The sequence below is a fragment of the Neolamprologus multifasciatus genome, chromosome 16 (assembly GCF_963576455.1).
Source record: "Neolamprologus multifasciatus chromosome 16, fNeoMul1.2, whole genome shotgun sequence".
In the NCBI taxonomy this organism is placed as follows: Eukaryota; Metazoa; Chordata; class Actinopteri; order Cichliformes; family Cichlidae; genus Neolamprologus; species Neolamprologus multifasciatus.
In genome coordinates this window covers 30168186-30187023 of record NC_140454.1, presented here as the reverse complement: position 1 = coordinate 30187023, position 18838 = coordinate 30168186, and the positions used below count along the sequence as shown (strand labels likewise).

The window sequence follows — 18838 nt, the reverse complement described above, 5'->3', positions numbered from 1 at the left end:
GTTACTACTAATGCATGTGGTGAGGCCAGCAGAGTTTCCCTGAAGAGTCTTGTGGTATTTTTGTTCATGCTCCTCTTGCCGGGGCTGATAAGCAGTAGCAGACAGGGAGGAATTGCACATTGACATAGGTGAAGTGAGTCTGTCTGGTACCCCACACAGGCTATGTGGACGCACCTTAGTGCTGAAACACACTGAACAAACTTTAAAGAGAAAGATGGCAAGTCACAATTGTTTGCTCTCTTCTTTGAGATCGAATGCCTCGGGCTACCATGGTTACAGCACAAAAAAATTCTTTAAAAATAAAAGTGCAGACATGGTGCAGACTGGGCTTTGTGTTACACAGTGTCTTCTAAAAAGGAATGGTCAATAAGCCAGAATTTGACTTTCCAAGGAGACGGAAAGGAAACAGGTTACTCCCATTGATTTCTGCTCCTCCTCTCTAAGCCAGACCAAAGCAATAAGGACTCTTCTTCTATCACTCGTGTTCATTATTCAGACAGAAGCATTGTGAGGCAGTGTAAAAGATACGCAAAAGAAGACAACGTTGACACACAAATGAAGACATTTTCTCTGCAGGGAAACCAAAAAATTCCAGCCACTTCCATTTGGTGACTCAAAACGTCCTTTAAAAAAAATCTGTTTGGATTCAGGAGACAGACACCTTCTGTTTTTAATTTCAGGCTTAAAACTTTCCTTTTTGATAAAGCAAATAGTTACAGCTTCAGGTGACCCTGAACCCTCAGGTAATTACACTGTCCTAGGCTGCTGGGGACTTCCCATGATGAGTGTTTCTTCCTCACATCCCTCATTTCCCTTTCTATGTGTTCATACACCATTTTCTACTTATTCATCAGTAATTATTTATCTCTGACTCTCTTCCACAGCGTGTCTTTTTTCTATCTCCCATCGCAGCAGATGGCCGCCCCTCCCTGAGCCTTCCTTCCCACTGTTGCCAAGTGCTTGCTCAGAGTGGGTCATCTGATTGTTGGGGTTTTCTCTCTATTATTGCAGCATCTTTACCTTATACCTTGAGGTGACTGTTATAAATAAATGATATAATTAAACCTGAATTGAAAGTGAATTGATTTACAACTTTAAGACACATGTTAAGACGCATACAGTACACTCAGCACAAACAAGTGCCATTTTCTTTTCATGTCATGAGATGCCAGCCAACAGCGGTTCCTTTGATTTGAAGCCTGACCCCTGCCCATTTTCATTTAATATTTTGGGGATTTTTTATTTTTATTTTTTCTTAAATTGGAAAAAATGACCAGACCTGCAACGATCAGATTTTTTTCTTGATAGGTTCAGAATAAAGATCATTTCCAAAGCATTCCTTTTATGGATGCAGATAACAAGTCATGTCAGGTATTCCCAGTAGCTTTTCCTCTGAACAATGGTAGGCTAGCATAAATGAAATTCGCCACTGCCTCCTTTTTTTTTCCCATGCACCCTTTTAATGGAAAACCCATCAGTGCAATCAAGTGTAATCAGGAGTGCTGCAAAGAAGAAAAGGCTGAAATTAATTACATAGATGCCATTAAAGAAAGAAATGCTGAGAGTTTTTGAGTGGTTGGCATGACATGAGCAATCTTCTAGTCACCCTAATTCCAGCTCAGGTTTTCTTGAGCAGCATCATAGAACTGCAGCTAAATGCCAAAGAGATTCAACATTAAATAATTCTGAATGAACAGCAATAATATTGTTTTTATTTTTGTCAATCCCAAGCTGTTTTTTCTTGGTGGAAAATTATATATTATGATCAAAAAATTAATAAATGTATGTAAAAAGCTATAAGCTGTTATTTTACATGATGCAATTTGCAAACTAAAATTAAATCTTTAAAGTATGCCGGGGTAAAATTCAATAATTAAAAAACACACACTTTCACACACACCCCTCTGAGCAATCTACAAATCCATCCAAAGCTCTGGATCTGTCATCAGGAATTCTCTACAGAGTTGAACAGAGGGTAAGTAAATATTGTTCACAAAAGGCATCAGAAAAATCCTTGGACCTATTAGCATGCTTCTTGAAATATGAAATATGGAGCGTAATGAATCAGGAAGCAGATTTCAGGCACGTCAGATTTCTATTGATGGCTACTCTTCTGAATACTGCTGACAAGTTCAGCTTGGCCAAGATTTGTACGTACACATATGGACGGATAAAGATCTGAGTTGCTCAACATGTGCGCTGTGCTGAGCACCTCTGTAATTCCCTGGGCAGGTTGAGTCTGATTGAAACCCAGTCCCAGCTTGTTCGGTGTACCAGGAGATTATCCCGCGTCTTCATTTCTAGGGCTCTTTGCAAAGAGGATTGAATTACCACAAAGCAGCAAACAAAAACAACCCACAAAAGAGTCGAAGAGAAAATACGAAAGAGCACGCACCATCATCAGGATGACAGTTAAACATGATGTGCTAAAAGACAAGCTTGGGAAAGTGAGACAAATAAAGATGGAAAACAAAGATAAAGAGCAGCGTAATGCCACAGTTTTGACAGCTCCCAGTGCATTTGTCATCTAAAGCATCAACTGTATGAATGTTCGCTGCAGGAAGGGAAATAATCTGGTTTTAACATTTCCCCATGCGTTGAGATTTGAAAAGAAACAGCAGAAAGAGAACATTTACTCACTAAGCTGGATAAATGACCACAGTATCAATACAATAAGAAATGCCTCCACTGCACTGAAAACAACACTTATCAGCCACATATACTAAACAACACAATGTCTGATTTTATTAGTGCCAAGCTAAGTAGCACTGACATCATGGTGCGTGCTGATAAAGAGTCCGCCTTTTACTGGCTGAAGAGGGTTTCATATTCCAACATCGTGCGAATTCTATATGTTTTAAGTTCTTTATCTTATCTCACGCGCGAGTGCAAGACGTCTGCACTAATCTACGCTCAGCTATTTGACAACTGTGAGCACACAGTTCAGGTATTCATAGAGTACTCCATGTGTTTACTTACTTATGCACTCAAAACAGTACGTCAAACTGTGAAAGTAATGATTTAGGAAACATCACTGGCAGTCTTCATAGAAAGCCTGACAAACTACAGATTCACTCATGTCTGAGTGCACTGCCCGAGGACCCAATCTGCAATCAGTGACATGATCCACGAGTTTAAAGGAGGTTTTTTTATGCCCATTCCTTTTAAGGCTTGATGAGATAAAATAATCATTACTTAGTTGGGGAGTTTATTTAAGACAGGAAAAAAAAAAAAGGTGAACATTGCTTGAAAAAGCTGCTTATGGAAAATTCATTTCTTTACCAACTCGTCTCAGTAAATATTTAACAAGTGCAAATTCCAATAAATAAAACTGATATTGGATTGCAACACTTGGGTCAATATGCATAAACATTTATGAAGAAATAAGAAACGCGACTTAAGAAACGCTGTGTGTTTATCAGAGCCCTGCCCTGAGGCCAGTGGACAAAGGGCTGAGGGCGAGTCAGTGAGTCACAGTGTGTCCCAAGATTTTACAGCTGACCTCAGAGCAAATAAGGCCACCCTCACTACATACGCGTTTCTGCCTCTGTGTGTGCGCATGTACATACACACTTCCAAACATGCATTTGTTTTGTAACTTGGTTTCAGGAGAGTTTTGTTCTCTTTTTAGAGCACAGAAGGATACATCTCTGCTCCCTGAATGCTTTGGCATTTACACACGAGGTCTTTAACAGTCTTTGTCAGCTCTGGCAAAAAGGGACAAATCAGGGAAGGACATCTAGTTGACAAACACCCGCATTTGCTTCCTGATTGGATGTTATCTATGACAGTGTTACGCATCCAGATTAAAACCTGAAAAAACAGGCTTAGCAGTGTTTCCAGAAGCTGCAATTGACATCGTAGGTTTAAATGTTGGGTAAGTTAAGCCACTTAAAAGGAAAGAGTATCAGGGAAATGTCTACAACTGAACACTAGAAAAAAAACTGGTACTGGAAACGTAAAAACAAAATTTATCACTTAAACTTGATTGTTTAACCTTGGAAGCATCAAGGACAAAAATTGGCAATAAGTGCTGTAAAACACTGCTCTAATATTTGGGTGGGGTAGACTGTTGGAAAACTCAATCTATTAGGTGAAAGAAAGATTTATTTGAAGTAATTATACTAAAAACTTTGTTTTTCCTCGTTGCAGGCGTGACTTCACAGTTTTTAACAAAAAAGCACAATAAATTATAAATAGATTTTTCTTTTGTTTGTTTTTTTGCAGACTCAAACTGGTGAATTTGGTGGTTCTGCAGATGATGTCATTTTGAATTACACTCTCATAAACAGAGGGGTTGCACAGGAAAAATCATCCTGCACATCATTCCACATTCAGCTCATTAAAGCAACAGACCTGGGTCTTTGCCACAGAAAGATGACCTGATTCCTGCATCAATCGTGGAAGCAGGAGGAAGTTCCTCCAATGGCTCTTCATGCTGAGAGATCAAAGAGGGCCTCAAGCACCTTTTAAAGTATTTTTGCCAGCAGATCAAAGGAATCCCCCTGAAACACTGACACGTTCATGCCTCCAGGACAAAAGTGTTGCCATTTCTACAAACAATAAAAGCTTTGAAAGTTCAGTTTGTGTGGTCGGGAAACAAACCGGGGGCTACCCTGAAGCCAGAGTGAGTAGTGAACCAGTTCATGTCTGCTCAGTTCACAGAGAATAGACAAAACCCTGCCGCAACTGGTGGCTTGACTGCTGCTGGAGACACCCAAGTTAAAAACCTTTGTGAAGTTAAACTTCACAATCGCCGCCAAACTTACACCAAAGTTATCATGCAGAGATCTGTTTATCTCGGTGTATAGTATGTTTTATCTGGTGTTGCTAAAAAAGATTGCAACAGAGCTTTGCTTTAGGCTGCAAGAAAACCTGCTTAATTATCCAAAAGGCTTGTGGGATCCATGCATTTTTAATCAGAACCTCTGTGATGGCGTGGCAGGTGGGGAGGGAGGAGAGATGCAGCGAGCAAGATAATTGTTGCTCCACAACTCGATAGCTTTTGTGGACTCATTTGTCCATGCCAAGCCAGATTTAACACTTATCTCCACTTACCTTGTTTTTTTTGTTTTTTTTTAACCCAGGGCCATTTTCTCTTTTTTTTTCTTTGCTAGCTTGTTCTTCTCTTTCTCTGAGAGCCTGGTGAGATAAACCCAAAAACTTTGTCTGCCTTTTCTTTATGATCTTAACTCTTTTTCATATATCTTGCAAACCTGAAGAGACTTTTTCTCCTATTTCAGTTCAGTGGTGGAAATCACTCCACGTTGCAAAGGCATTATCTATTCCTGGCAATATCTAAGTTGAGCCTCTACCTGTTTCCCACTTGGTCTTGATAATAAAACAATAGTGGGAACCACAAATCCCTCTCGCTTCAGTGATTCTTCCAATTCCGTGCTGTGACATTTGCAAAGCCAAAACACTGCCGACCCCAAAAAATCCCACTCAGTGCCAATTAGAGTCTGGTTCAGCCGGTCCTCAGCCAATCAACCAGACAAACCATGTTTCCTGGATGCCACTCTAATAGGATGTGTGTGATTAGCTGAACCGCAGGTTAGTGACAGTTATCTGCACACCTGTGTGTGCCACTGCAAGAAATTAAGTTTACATCGGTACGAGCAAAATGATAGTCTGGTCCCTTTAATTTGAGAGAAGACTGTGACTTCTCAGTCCAGAAGGAGCATATGGCAGACAATGATGCAGGCACAAGTTCGACATAAGTTGCAAACGCCGCTGGGGGAGGAAATACAACAGCACCATCTGCCATAGTGAGGAAGTCCCAGCTACAAAAAGACTCACAATTATTCATCACGTCACTGGCAATAACAACCAAATCATTCTCAGAAATGGCAGTGTTGAGACCAGTAATGGAAAACTTTCATTACAAGGTACGCTGATATAACACACTCGGATTAGATTAAAACTTGTAACTGCTGTCTTTAACCGAATAGAACTATTTATCTGAATAAATCAGTTTTTTTATTTCAGGGTAACAAAAAAAAACCTGATTATCTCAGAGTGCGTACAATGAAAGCCAGGCATATTTTACAGGGTGGTGTCAGTGCATCAAGAGCCCCCAAATGCAGATGTCTTTGCTAATATCAAACCTGAACCGGAGGCAACATCAGATGAGTCTAACATAGGTTAAAGAGAAAAAGAGGAACAGGATTTGTTGGTTCATAGCTATAAGCCCTGATCACACTCACATCCATCATTCAAGAAGGTAAACTTTCATAAATGTTATATTTGGTACAAGTGAAATATTTGCATTTTTTTAATATGAGGATTTATTGTTCTTAAGAAAGATAAAAACAGCTCATAATTTAGACGGGACAACCCATAGCTGCTGAAGGTGTAAATGACTGAAGAAAAACAATGCTGGCCTGCACATCACAATCATCACGCAGGTTCACAGTTTGCTATACTGGCTGTTTTAAGTAACTTAGCTAAAAGTTTTTGTTTTGTTTTTTTTCCAGATGCATCAATATTCCAGGTACAATGAAGCACTGAAAAGAAGCTGAAGGATTCTAAGGACTACGGTCATTAATGTTTTTGGCTTTGATGTGGTTCTGATGGTGCAGCTGAATCAATGGGTCAGAGAGAAAGTGGCTCATTTCCCAACTGTGCAAATGCCATCCTCAACCGATTGTACTGTAGATACACTCATTAGATTAGGAGATCAATACAGCAGCCTTTTTCTACAGTGCCGGTTATAATTCAGACAAACAGATGAGAGAAAAGGAAGTCCTTCTTCTATTGCCGATTGGAGAAGTGAGACTAAAAGTTAAGTTTGAAAGCATGCTCTCATATGAAGGATTATGCCTGCTGCTCCTGCACTGATACCTGAGGATAACGCAGCCGAATTGCACTGAAAGTTCACTTTTGTTTTATTTCCACTTTGTTCACATCAGCAGCATCCATTTCAATCCACGGTTTCATCGTCACCGCCATTATGTTATCAACTGAAAAGATTAGCAGGATGGATGGCAGCATGGGCAGACCAGTTTTATAGAAAATAAAATATAACCAGTACAAAGAGACATTTTAAGCTTGAAAAATGAGATCATTTACTAATTTATTTTTTAATCTCTTCACAGCCAGCTGGTCTCCACTGACCTGTATGTTTAGGTTCACATTTATCCAAACTGTCCCCTTTGTGAAACACTATTATTCCATTACATGATGGGTTTGGTTAAGTCTCTCTAACAGTAATCAAGTCTTTCTCAAATGAACATGTGCTTGGTTAGCAGGTGGCTGAAATGCAACCTGAATCCAACTTTGCACCTAAGTGGTTTGGTCATGACCTGGAGGTTAACAAATGACATGATGTCTTGAATATGTTGAATACTGGGAACTGTGTGCATAAGGTTAGGATAACTGGTTATTCTATAATTACAATGAGTGTGAATGTGAGCAATGGTTGCATGTCTCTGTGTTCGCCCTGTGACAGGCTGATGACCTGTCCAGGGTGTAACTAGCCTCTCACCCTGTGACAGTTAGGCTCCAATGAATCAGCTTTATGACTTTCAAGGGCAACACAATACAAACATTACAGCGAATTCAATTTAACTTCAGTTTCTATGTGAACACACCTTGAGATTATACAGCATTGCAAGTTACTTAGCACGGTACTGTTTTGTATGGAAGCCTGTTTCCGCCACTAAGGAAGAAAAAAAAACAAACAAAAAAAAACAATCCATAACTCGTTATCTTTCTCGAAATTTCGACTTGTTAACTCAAAATTTTGAGAAAAGTAACTCGAAATTTCAAGTTAGCTCTGCTAATCAGTAATCTACAATAATGACGTCATTTTCTTGTTACCCAGAAGGATATGGCGCAGAGGAATGCGCACTCAAAACCGGATCGCAACAATTTGGCGCTTTCGAGAGTACGTTTGCTGATAGCAACGCCACGATAGCAACGATTCAGCTAATAACACAAGGATTTCGTCATTTGTGAAGCCATGCTGAAAATACTCAACAATTTGTGCATTCATGACTGGCTGTAATACTGGTTAGCTGTAGCATTTGTAGCTGAGGGCTTCAGCTTCTGGGTATAACAAGGAAATGATGTCATTCACATAGATTACTGATTGGCAGCACTTACTCGAAATTTCGAGTTATGGATAATTGTTTGGGGTTTTTTTTGGTGGTGGTGGCAACAGGCTTCCATAGTTGTCACCATAGTTAACGTATAAAGTATTTTTTTCCTATTCAAGTATTATTATCTCTAAACATCATTACAGCTGCAAGAATTCGCCATAAATATGATGTAAGACATGAAAAAGCCCACCAAAGACACAAATTGAATGAAAATGTAGCTCACTGAACATTTTCTGGTGCTGTTTTGCCTCAAACCCCTGCTCAGTGCCAGTGATGCTAGTCGTTTTTCCATGTTTAATCTGTGGCTATGATGCTTTGTCAGCTGTGACTGTTCAATGATTTCTAAACCTAGTGGAGTTTTCATCAAATGAAATGACTATTTATGTATTTGCATCATTGTTAAACCACAATAATTCAGTTTTGTTTGCAAATAATTTACTCACAAAATCAACTAGAAAATCAAAACTCAAAACAACGGTGACACTGCGGGTGGAAAAGCTGAGGTTAAAAAAAAAAAAAATGCAATCATGGGAACAACTAAGACGAAAATGAAATGTTTCAGTCCGGAGCGCCTCGCAGGCTGACCCGGCCATGACAAAAACCGAATAACAAAACCACAAACGAGAGAAATAAACAATGTTTTGTTTCTCGAAATTGAGCAGTACCAATCTGTTCACATTACAGTGCATGGAAAAGAAAGAAGCTGTAGGGAATAGGTCAGAGGTGTTACAAAAACAGAGGAAAAACCGATTGTGTCTGACTTCGCACTATGCGTAAAATGGAAAACTCATTTTTTAGAGAAATAGCAGACAGAAAGACACAGTGGGAGGCTTAAGAAACAGTGTGTTCAGATACAACTTGATAATTTGTTATATTTCAATATGCTCAGAAGCCCAGAAATACCAATATCCTGCTGTTCATCTGAGCACATATTCACAAATCTCAGTATGGAGTTATAAATGCCACATTTCTCATAATAAAACGTTGCCTCTTATTGCATGTTTTTAACTCTCCCAGTCGGCGTTGAGACTAACTACATATATTTAGTTCAGTTGCGCAAGTTCATACATTCAATAGTGTTTGAAATATCAATGAGCAGCAGTATCGAGATTTGTTACAGTTTGCTTGTGTTTTTGTGTAAAGATTTTGCACTTGATTTGAAAGTACCACTGGGGCAAAGCCAAGATCACAGGTGACATTTAAAGACTGTGTACTCGTGCAGAGTGTGTTGTGTTTTCATTTTTGTGATGGACTTGCATTTGACGGACTTGCTCTGAACCTGACACTGCTCTGCGTGTTGATATGTGTGCAATCTTTAAGTTAAAGGTTGCACGGCTGAAGGTAAACAAAAACAGATCCAACTGCAGCCTGGGGCCCGGACAGCTGACGCCTTCGTTTGCCTTAAACGTTGGTATAAGCTCAACCTCACTCTGTTGTTTTTCACATTTCATTCGGGTCTTTCATTCGAGTTGTTTCAGTAAATCAGATCAGTCTGAGCAGCATGGGACTGCGAAAGAGGCATAAGCTCAATTTCAGTGACTATCAACGTCAAGCAGTCAAAAACAAGAAACCAATCATCCACATGTGCCTTGTCTGAACTGGTACAAACCAGAAGAAGTGATTGGCCTTTCATCAGGCATTCTGCTTGACTGCTCCTCCAACAGGTTCAGACTTGGTTCACCTCTGTCTTTTATTCCCCAAAACTTTTGTCCACTCTGCTGATTTTTGCTGCTATGCTAGAGCACAGTTAAGTCAGCACACCTTCTTAAGAAATGAGATTCTTCTTTTTTTTCTTTTTTTCCCCCAGCAACATAAATCCAACATACACAAATACAGCATTTATATATAAAACGAAATAATGCAATAGCACAAGTTATTTACCACCGTTCCCATATCTCAAGCCATATTTCCACTTCCATTATCTCCCACAAGTTCAGCATCCTGTGAGACGCATAACTTCCTGAAACGCTCCCCCTTAAACAAACCTGACATTTATTGTCAGTTCCACCAACAGGAAATGCTACCATAGCCTTATCCACTTGCAGACAGCCAGTTGAGCTCCGCTGCAAAAACTTTCCAGAGTCAAGGAAAAAGGATAGCACTATCTTTTTCAGCAAACAAATGTGAGTCATTCGCAAAGGCATAAGGCTACAGACCTAATTAGTTCCCATGTCGGTGTCATTCACCATCTGTGCAAAATGCCAATTATGACTCAACATTTGCGAGATTAAAGCTTCCTGCAAGCTACAGCAACGTTAATAATGTCGCTACAGCTTGCATGAAGCTCCGTCAGCCGCAGACTCCTTCGAGATAGAGCGCACTGTGCAGGGACAGATAAAGGGACGAAAAGCTTTGAACAAAAGGCCAGCTTTGTTTGGTTTTGTACCTGGAATGACACAACACCATCAACAACACAAAAGGCAGAAATTAAACATGTCTTGTAAAAAAAAAAAAAAAGCCACAAATGGGCCTCTTTTAACAACCTACGTAACTACAGATGGCCTTTATTCAACTGAGTGACACCAGTGGAATTCGGAGCTGTCATGTTACGTCACGTCATTATAGGAGCGTCAGCCAGGAGGACAAAACAAAGCTTTTTCTCCAACGTGTTCCAGTTATTTTTATCAGGTTTGCCAGATGGTTGCTAAATCCAGGCCAGTGACAACTTGCTACTCTGTCTGTTCACAAATAATAGCAGATTGTCCGTTTTGATCATTTCGACTGAAATTATTCGTTTTGATTCAAATTCACGTCATCAACCTGATGAGTACAGCGATCCTAAGTAAGGTTAGCTAATTTGGACGCTTTTTTTCCAATTATTATTAATATATTAATATCCTTTTTTTTGTCTTTCACATCCCAAAACTACGAAATTATTAGTATAACCAAATCCATGTTCCAGATAAATATCTGTACTTTTGCACACGTTTTTCCCTTCATCTCCCTGTGCCAGTCACTGAAAATTATGAATAGCAACAGGTCTTTTTTTAAGGAATCTGACCCAGGTTGAGAATATTATCCCAGTCTCCAGAGTCAACTTAAGACCTAAATTTTTGCTTGTTGTTTACAATAAAGATATTACGAATTCCTTTTTTCAGGTAGTGAATATTCAGTAATGGAAAAAAGACCTTCTGACTTTGAGTCTCTTTACAAACCTTTCCTGGGTGGCCCTAAAATTTCTTAACATCACAGTTTTAAATAAAAAGTACAACCATGTGTTCACTGACACCTATAATGGGAAGCTAGTATACTGAAAGTACTGTTTCTATTCCTTGTTGAGCCACTTTTTCCTCCTATTGAGCAATTGGTACACACATTTCCACATGTTCTGGCTATGCCTCTGTAGCTGTGAAAGAACACACTAGCGAATTATTGTCAGGTGAGTTGAGAAATGATTATAGAGACAGCATCTCCCCTCTAAATACAGAGCCGAGGCAGTGTCGTTTGCCAGCTTCTACAGGTGACAGTGCACAGGACTCACCGATTAACCTGCGCTGGATGCTCCTTAGAGTACATTTATCATCTCCTCCAGCTCTGTCAAACTGGAGTGGACAGGTATTTTCTCTCAAAGGACACGTATATTCACCAAAACGCACGGTAGTCAGCTTTTTATCTGAAAATAGGGTAATAGCTGCACAAAGATCTGATGCCCAGAACAACTTTGCACTGGAATGTTTCTGGGTTTCCAAGTATCTGTATTCTGCACATCATAAATCAAAAGTGGAAATGTTGTGTTACTGTTTCTTACTCTTAGTGTACAGAAAATTTCTTGGAGTTCGGTGTTTAAATAAAGCTACTTCAAGAGACCCATCAAATCCACTTTTTATCAAATTAAATATTCTCAAATTTAAAGATTTGGTTGACCTCAGAAATGCGCAAACAATGTACAAAAGCAGCGAATAAATCTTTGCCCCACAACATTCAGAACTTGTTCCAAATAAGACCAAATACTCATGACCTGAGAGGAATCCTTATGTTCAGCAAGCCAGTAGTAAGGACAAATGTCAAATATCAGAGCATTATAGTCAGAGGAGTTAGTGTGTGGAACACCTGTACAGATGAAATCAAGACAAGTACATCAATACAAAAATTCACACGATTGTTCAAAAATAATAAATTGCATGAATATAGAAAATCTTCCTCTCAGTGACTGAGTGGTCTCATTGTGTCCTCATTTTTTATAGATCAAGGCCTAAGTAACCCAACCTTAAGTGTTCATTACGTGTTTGTCACATAGATATAAATTAAGCTCAGAGATTAAGCGGGTGTTATATAGACTCTCGACTAGCGTTCCTGCTGCTCTGATGTAGGCTGAGGTGTTTTATATTCTGCAGCAGATGAATCAGCAAGGACCTTTGAACTCTGAAATGTGTAACTTTCTAAAGTTCATGAGGTCAAATAAAATAAGCCAATTACGTTATGTAACTGTGTATCACAATGAGTTTATGGTTCCCGCTCAAGCAGATGTGTAGGCTACAATTACACATGCTATATTTCTTAGCGATATGCACTGTATATTCACAGAAAAAGATGACACACACATTTTAATTAGTCAACCAGCAAAGCTAGAGGCATCACCTCAAGCAGAATTTTAACACTAACTTAAAGTGATACTGTGGTGGGCGAAAGCTGAGGATGCAGGCCTCATAAAACAATCATATTTAATTAAATATGCTTCTACTTCAGAACATTGTCACATATTTATGTTTTTGGTGTCGCACAGGGCAGCAACGCTCAGCAAGCTGAAGTAACAAAACCGGAAAGACACTCAAGGGCTGCGAATAATGGGCTCGAAATTATCTTGTTACAGCACAACTTCCAGTTATTATGACTCACACAGCTTATTCCACTAATGACCATTATTATTTAAACCACACGCCCTACAGAAAGCACCACAAAAGCAAATTTATTTTAATATTTTACCACAATAACAGATGTGCTGGGACAATTTAACGTGTTATGGAAATATGGCAGACAACATGCCTCAACCCTGCCTTCAAGAAATTCAAGTTGTAGCTGATTTAAGCCTTGTAGCAGGTCTTTTAGAAACCAGGGGGTCACACATCAATGCACTACTGCTGGTCTCAAGATGGGATAAATGGGGAGGTTCCCATCAGAAAGGACATTTGGTGTAAAATTGCTGTGCTTAATTTTTGCATAAAAGTGATGATCTGGTTGAATGCATTCTCCTGATGTTGACCATCAGTTTGATGGTTAAAGTTGTTGGGCAAAGCCAGAGGAAGTAGATGAAAGGAGGAAGGCATGTTTAGAGGCAGCAAGAATGAGGGAAAAGTAGGACAATGGAAGTGAGAGTGGGGACTTTAAATCTAGGGGCTAAGAATACTAAAGGAGAGATTAACTCTTCCCAACTCTTCTTGCTCATAGGGTGCTGTCTGATTGTTACTCTGTGTATTGAAGGGCTACTATTACCTTACAGTAAAAAACACCTTGAGGCGATTGTTGTTTGTATTTGACACTATATCAATCACACTGACTTGAACTGAACAGATGTAGTGAAGGAGGACATGTAAAGGGTTGGTGTGACAGAGGAGGATGCTCGAGATAAGCTGAGATGGAGGCAAATGACCCGCCGTCGTGATGCCCTAACAGGTTGCAGTCATATCTCAAAGCATGTTCAAGAGAAAGTTTCAGGTCTTTAGACTAGTTCAACTCCATCCTCAGGTCTTTTACATGACGTTCAAATTGTGTTATAGAAAGTAAATCCATGTCAGGTCAGGACAGAGTACAATCTTGAGTGTTTTTCAGTTTAAGAGCCTAATACTCCCTCACAATGATGAAAAGGCTTTAAAACAGCAGTACTGGGTGTCTTTTGTAGTGTTGTGTAGGTATCACTAAAGTTATGAACTCAACAAAACGTAGATACAGTCAATGCACTAGATACCTGAAATTTTTCCTCAGAGACTGGATTAAGAGACTTTGAGCCCATAGCTGACCTCTTTATCATCTGACCAGCCAGGCAGAGGATGCAGTCCAAAACTCGCTGCAGGCAATGTGATCGACCCAGAAAGAGAGGGATAAGAATTAAGCTAAGTCAGCTTGGACCTAAAGCTGTTCCTCTGCCCAGCCTACAGGAAACATCACAGGAAAATAAAATGGATGAAATAAGACCCAGACACAGCACATCAGAGTCTGTTGTGCCCATATCTTTACGGAGACTTGGCTCTATTATAGAATGTGCCTTTAGGTTATCAGTAAGCCTGGAAAAGTGCTATATAAATGTCCTTCCTTAAAGTTTTTTTTTTTTACAGTGCATCCTCAGAGTGCTAAGCTTTCCAAATCTGAACTTTTAAGCTCTTTTTTTTTCTGGTGGTGATGCAGTTCCATGTTTTTAGGAGGCAATTTAGATGTTCTTAAAGTCCCATTTGTGTTATTAATTATTCATGCCTTGCAGCAATTTCCAAGTTAACAAAACTTTGCAATGCCTTTCTTCACTACCTGCAGGTCTACAAGAAATGTTCCATTTAGCATTTTCGCATTTTGGCTTCAGTTACAGTTACATCTGTAAAAACATCTAAAACCTGTGTGAATAATTTGTGCATTAAAAACATTTTTCAGACTCACCTTTCTTAATGCAGCCACACATACCAACCACAGAAGTTCACTGGACGAATTTGCGGCATTTTAGAATTTTTAGAAACACGGTTGATTTATTTGGAACTGCACAAAACGATCTGACCAATCAGACCACTACATTTGGCATCAAGCACATTCGTAACTCAAATCGCACACCAGTACTAAATATACAGTGATTTGGAAATAGTAAAACAATAATGTTTTACCTCAAACACAAAGCTAGACCATGCTCCGGGTCAACTGGCTCTCTGAAATAATTTTTCTACCTCCTAAGATCTGCTCCCAAATCTGCCAACAAGACCTCAAATTGCTTGACTGACATTCTGAAAACGTATAAAAGTGGTCGTGATACAGCTTCAACATGGATCAAAACCATGAAATTCTCCCTGCTGCTGCTTTCTCATGAGAACCGAATGTACCCAGAATCTTACGTTCTTACAGGACCAGCTAATCATGTCTTGATGTCAACTTCATTTTTTCTTTTCACAGTGTGTTTTTTGAGGCAAATTTCCTGCAAAAATGCAACACATACCGTGTGCACATACAGTACACGTCAAGTTCGGATGCGGAAAATTTGTAAGTTCGTTTACTTTTTCCATTACACGTTTGGTATGTGGGGACATTGAAGACCACAAGGGTCAGTTATGAAGAAGAAATAATGAAGTCTGCATGGCAAAGTGAAATTACATAAAAGTTAATAAAAAACAGAACAAAAAATTCTCTCACGAAAGTATAAAGTTGGAAAAACTAGGAGTTGGTACATCCACAAACGGAGAACAGAGGCAGAACAATGAATTACGTCACTGAGAGAGATTTCGTGCCTCTTGCATTTTAATGCTTATATGACCCTGAGGAAAGGCTGCTGGTAATGTTGCAGTGGAGCCACTTTTTGGCGAGCTTCATGTCGAGACAAAACTAACATTCCTTATTAAAGAAACTGCCAGCATGAAACATTAGTCTGTAGCTATTATTAGTCAGTGCAGAGAAGACGTTCCAGTTATAGGTGAAATGATCTTGTGGTAAAATGTTGTTAGTGACATTCTAAGACTCATAGTTTTCTCAAGTCTGCTCCTTACTGCAGACGCTAATTAAGATGGCACATGCTACAGTATTTTCTTTCTATGGCCTGAGGCTTTCTAATAAAAGGGCCACTTCAAACAGCTAGCGAGCTTCTAATTAAATTCCTCCACAAATTAATGAGACAGTGTTTACGCCTCCATGAGACGATTAGTGATACGACCAGAACTGTGCTCCAATGATAGTCCCAAACTGGCTCAGTGAATCCCTTATTGTATTACCTCTCAAGAGCACCTAAATGATATGCAAATAGTAAAAGCTAATGTTCTTCTGTGAGCAAAACATTGTTGAAGGCCACAATAGGGCAATAGACACAAATTGTCTCTCTGTATTTACCAAAGATTTTCTTTCTCATACTACTGGGTGGCTAAAAAATAAAAATGCCCCTGGTCGTGTTTGCTATAACAATATCTGTATGACTTTAAGAAAACATTTAGTATTTTTAAAGTTTTTGCCTTAAGGTTAAAAAGACCTGTATGTTTACAATGTTAATCATCAATAAATAGAAAGTGATGGTTTAGGGAAAATAATGTCTCTTAGATGCTTAAAAAAAAGTCATGGGTACTGATATAGGACACTTGGATAAGCACCTATATGCTGAAAGCTACTGGAGTGACTGGTTTGAGCAAACCCAAGACCATTTCCTTTGTGGCAATGCCAAACACTCTCTCCCAGTTTTTCTGCAAACTTTCTTTACTATCCAGTCCAGTAAATGCTAAAATGTCAAAAGTATATCTGAAAAATAACAAGTCTTGCTTCCACAATATTCTTCTGTACAAGTGAAATTAGATTCTCAATTACCATTGGAGGGAAATGCATTCTCTCGCAGCTTATATTGGAAAGATTATGTTTTGGGTCACTCAGGAACATATCAGTGGTGTTTTGCTCTGATATCATTACAGAGGTTATGATTCTGGTGTTTTGTCAACTCTGGAGTTTTAAAACGTGTCTCAATCTGCCCCTCTGCAATGTAATTTAAAGTTGTTTTCCATTTATATGCAGGTGATACATGACTGTATTTCTCATTCAAACCCACAGGGAGTGGCAACCGAGTTCCACTCTATATCCCACAGACCTAAAAAATTGAAGGCTGACAAAATAAATTACTGGGCTTTAACACATTTCCAACTAAATAAAGTCCAGTCAGTCAAAATGTTCTCCTTCCTCAGTTTGTTTTGTAATTATTTGCAGTCAAGCTACAGACCCACTACATATTCAGCAGCCTCAATAACGAAGTATTTTTCACAGATTGCAGCACATCTCATGAATACAGTCTTGAGAGTGTACAGGGCTTTTTATAATACCAACATTGAGTTTAACTTAATAAACTATATTGCAGGAATAGGACTTAGTTTCTGGTTACGGAATAGAACAATGCATTCTTCCATGTATGTGCATTTTAAGTGAATTGTAATTAATCACAACAGGATGCTTGGAGACTCCACAGAGTCGTATCAGTGGAATCAAAAAGCTAAGTTTTGCCTCAGGCCCCACATGGGGTTTGAATCACCTCTGGACAAAGGACTAGAAAGTTGCCACCCATTAAGAGCAGTTTTTAAGTTTGTTGTTATTGAATCTTTACAAAGAAATTTTTTATCGTAGTCTATTTGCAATTAAGGTCTATCAACTTTGCTGGCAGTCCCTCATCTTCAAACTGTTCCATGGGTTTCACTAAAATGTAAATCTTACAAGAAGCCAGGAAAATGCTTGGACATTAAATGTACATGTGTATTTATCAGGGGAAATGTCAAGTTTGTCAACATAACAAAGCGTCCGGCTTACAAATTCTAATTATAGCTTTAAAATGTTCCTTCCATGCTTGGAAATGATGCAAAAAGGAGCTGTATGTCTTTGAAAGATAAGAAGAAAGCAGACACTGACATTAAAGATATATAGTGAATGTTACAGTTCACTTAAACCGGTATTTGCTTTCAGGAAAGGAGAAGTGAAAGCAGAATATTAGGCTACACTTTCTTCACCACTTTGGACCAGACCTGCCACAACTCAGACCTTTCGCAGCTTGTTGGGTATCTGACATCCAATCCCATCGGTCTCATTACAGCTCGCAAGGCTGTTGTTGCGACGTGACAGAACGAGAGGAGGTGCCAAGCGGTTCAGGTGTGGGTCGTGGCCAGTATGAGAACTGCATTTATTCTGGACTTTGGCCTCTCCAGACGCCACATCTCGACTTTAAAAGGTCACACACAGCAAAACAAACGTTGTTGCCAGGACCTCAGTAAAGACATTGATTAAAGTATGGGGTCACGTCTCAACATTTTCTGGATTTTTACAAGTAATACTTAAAAACTTCTTAAGCAAAAAATAAAAAAGAAAGAAAGATTGAGAACATTTGAACATTTACGCGTAATTTCTAACATGTTTTTTGTTGCAATTTTTACGAATATATGAATATAGTACAGGACTGTACTGCTGTACACAATAACACGCATTAATGCCTAACACATCCATGCAGTATTTCAACAGGAATAAAACTTGATTGATAAATATAAGAAAGTGAATATCTATAAACCCTGAGCGCAGTCGTATTTTACGCACGAGGTTCGCGAGGAGAACTTTCTCCTAAAGCACGGTCGTATAGCAACAAAAACAAGTTGCGAACTAACTAAAGCCAGTTTAAAAGAAAGAACCCGCATACATATACACATACAAACTTTGCCTTATTCGTCTTACCTTTTCTGCAAGACCCAAAACGGACCAGGCAGGAGAGCAAAACTGCGCACAAAATCCACCACTTGTTGGAGAGAGGCATGCTGCTGAACGGGGGGCTGGTCCGCGCGGAATGTAAAGTTCAGAGGGAAACTTCAACAAGTTAAAGTGCTGTAGCGCGCGCTCACGATTGTGCACGTGTATGGGAGGGTGAGTACTTCCGTTTGATAACACTGAGACTGTAGACACTGCCTACGTCACTGAAACTCCCTATAATTTCCTGGGATATAGCGATAGAAGGGAATAAACTCTGACTCATAACACTTACAAAGAATTGAAATGGATTGTATGAAGATGGGAATGTTTGATTATATCTCTTATCATGTTTTTCAAGTAAA

General features: G+C 39.2%; 1 protein-coding gene across 3 annotated transcripts in view; it reads right to left on the bottom strand.

Annotated features, from left to right (window-relative positions):
* Positions 1-18609, bottom strand: part of LOC146501053 (carboxypeptidase inhibitor SmCI-like) — a 45535-nt gene extending 26926 nt beyond the window's left edge. Inside the window, exon 1 of one of the 3 annotated variants that reach the window (XM_085136669.1) lies at positions 18465-18609. In XM_085136669.1, coding sequence (XP_084992795.1) covers positions 18465-18543 — 79 coding nt within the window. In that variant the 5' untranslated portion in view covers positions 18544-18609. The remainder of the gene's footprint in view (positions 1-18464) is intronic. The other 2 variants (XM_085136671.1, XM_085136670.1) reach the window with 2 other exon arrangements.
* Between the last annotated feature and the right edge of the window lie 229 nt (positions 18610-18838).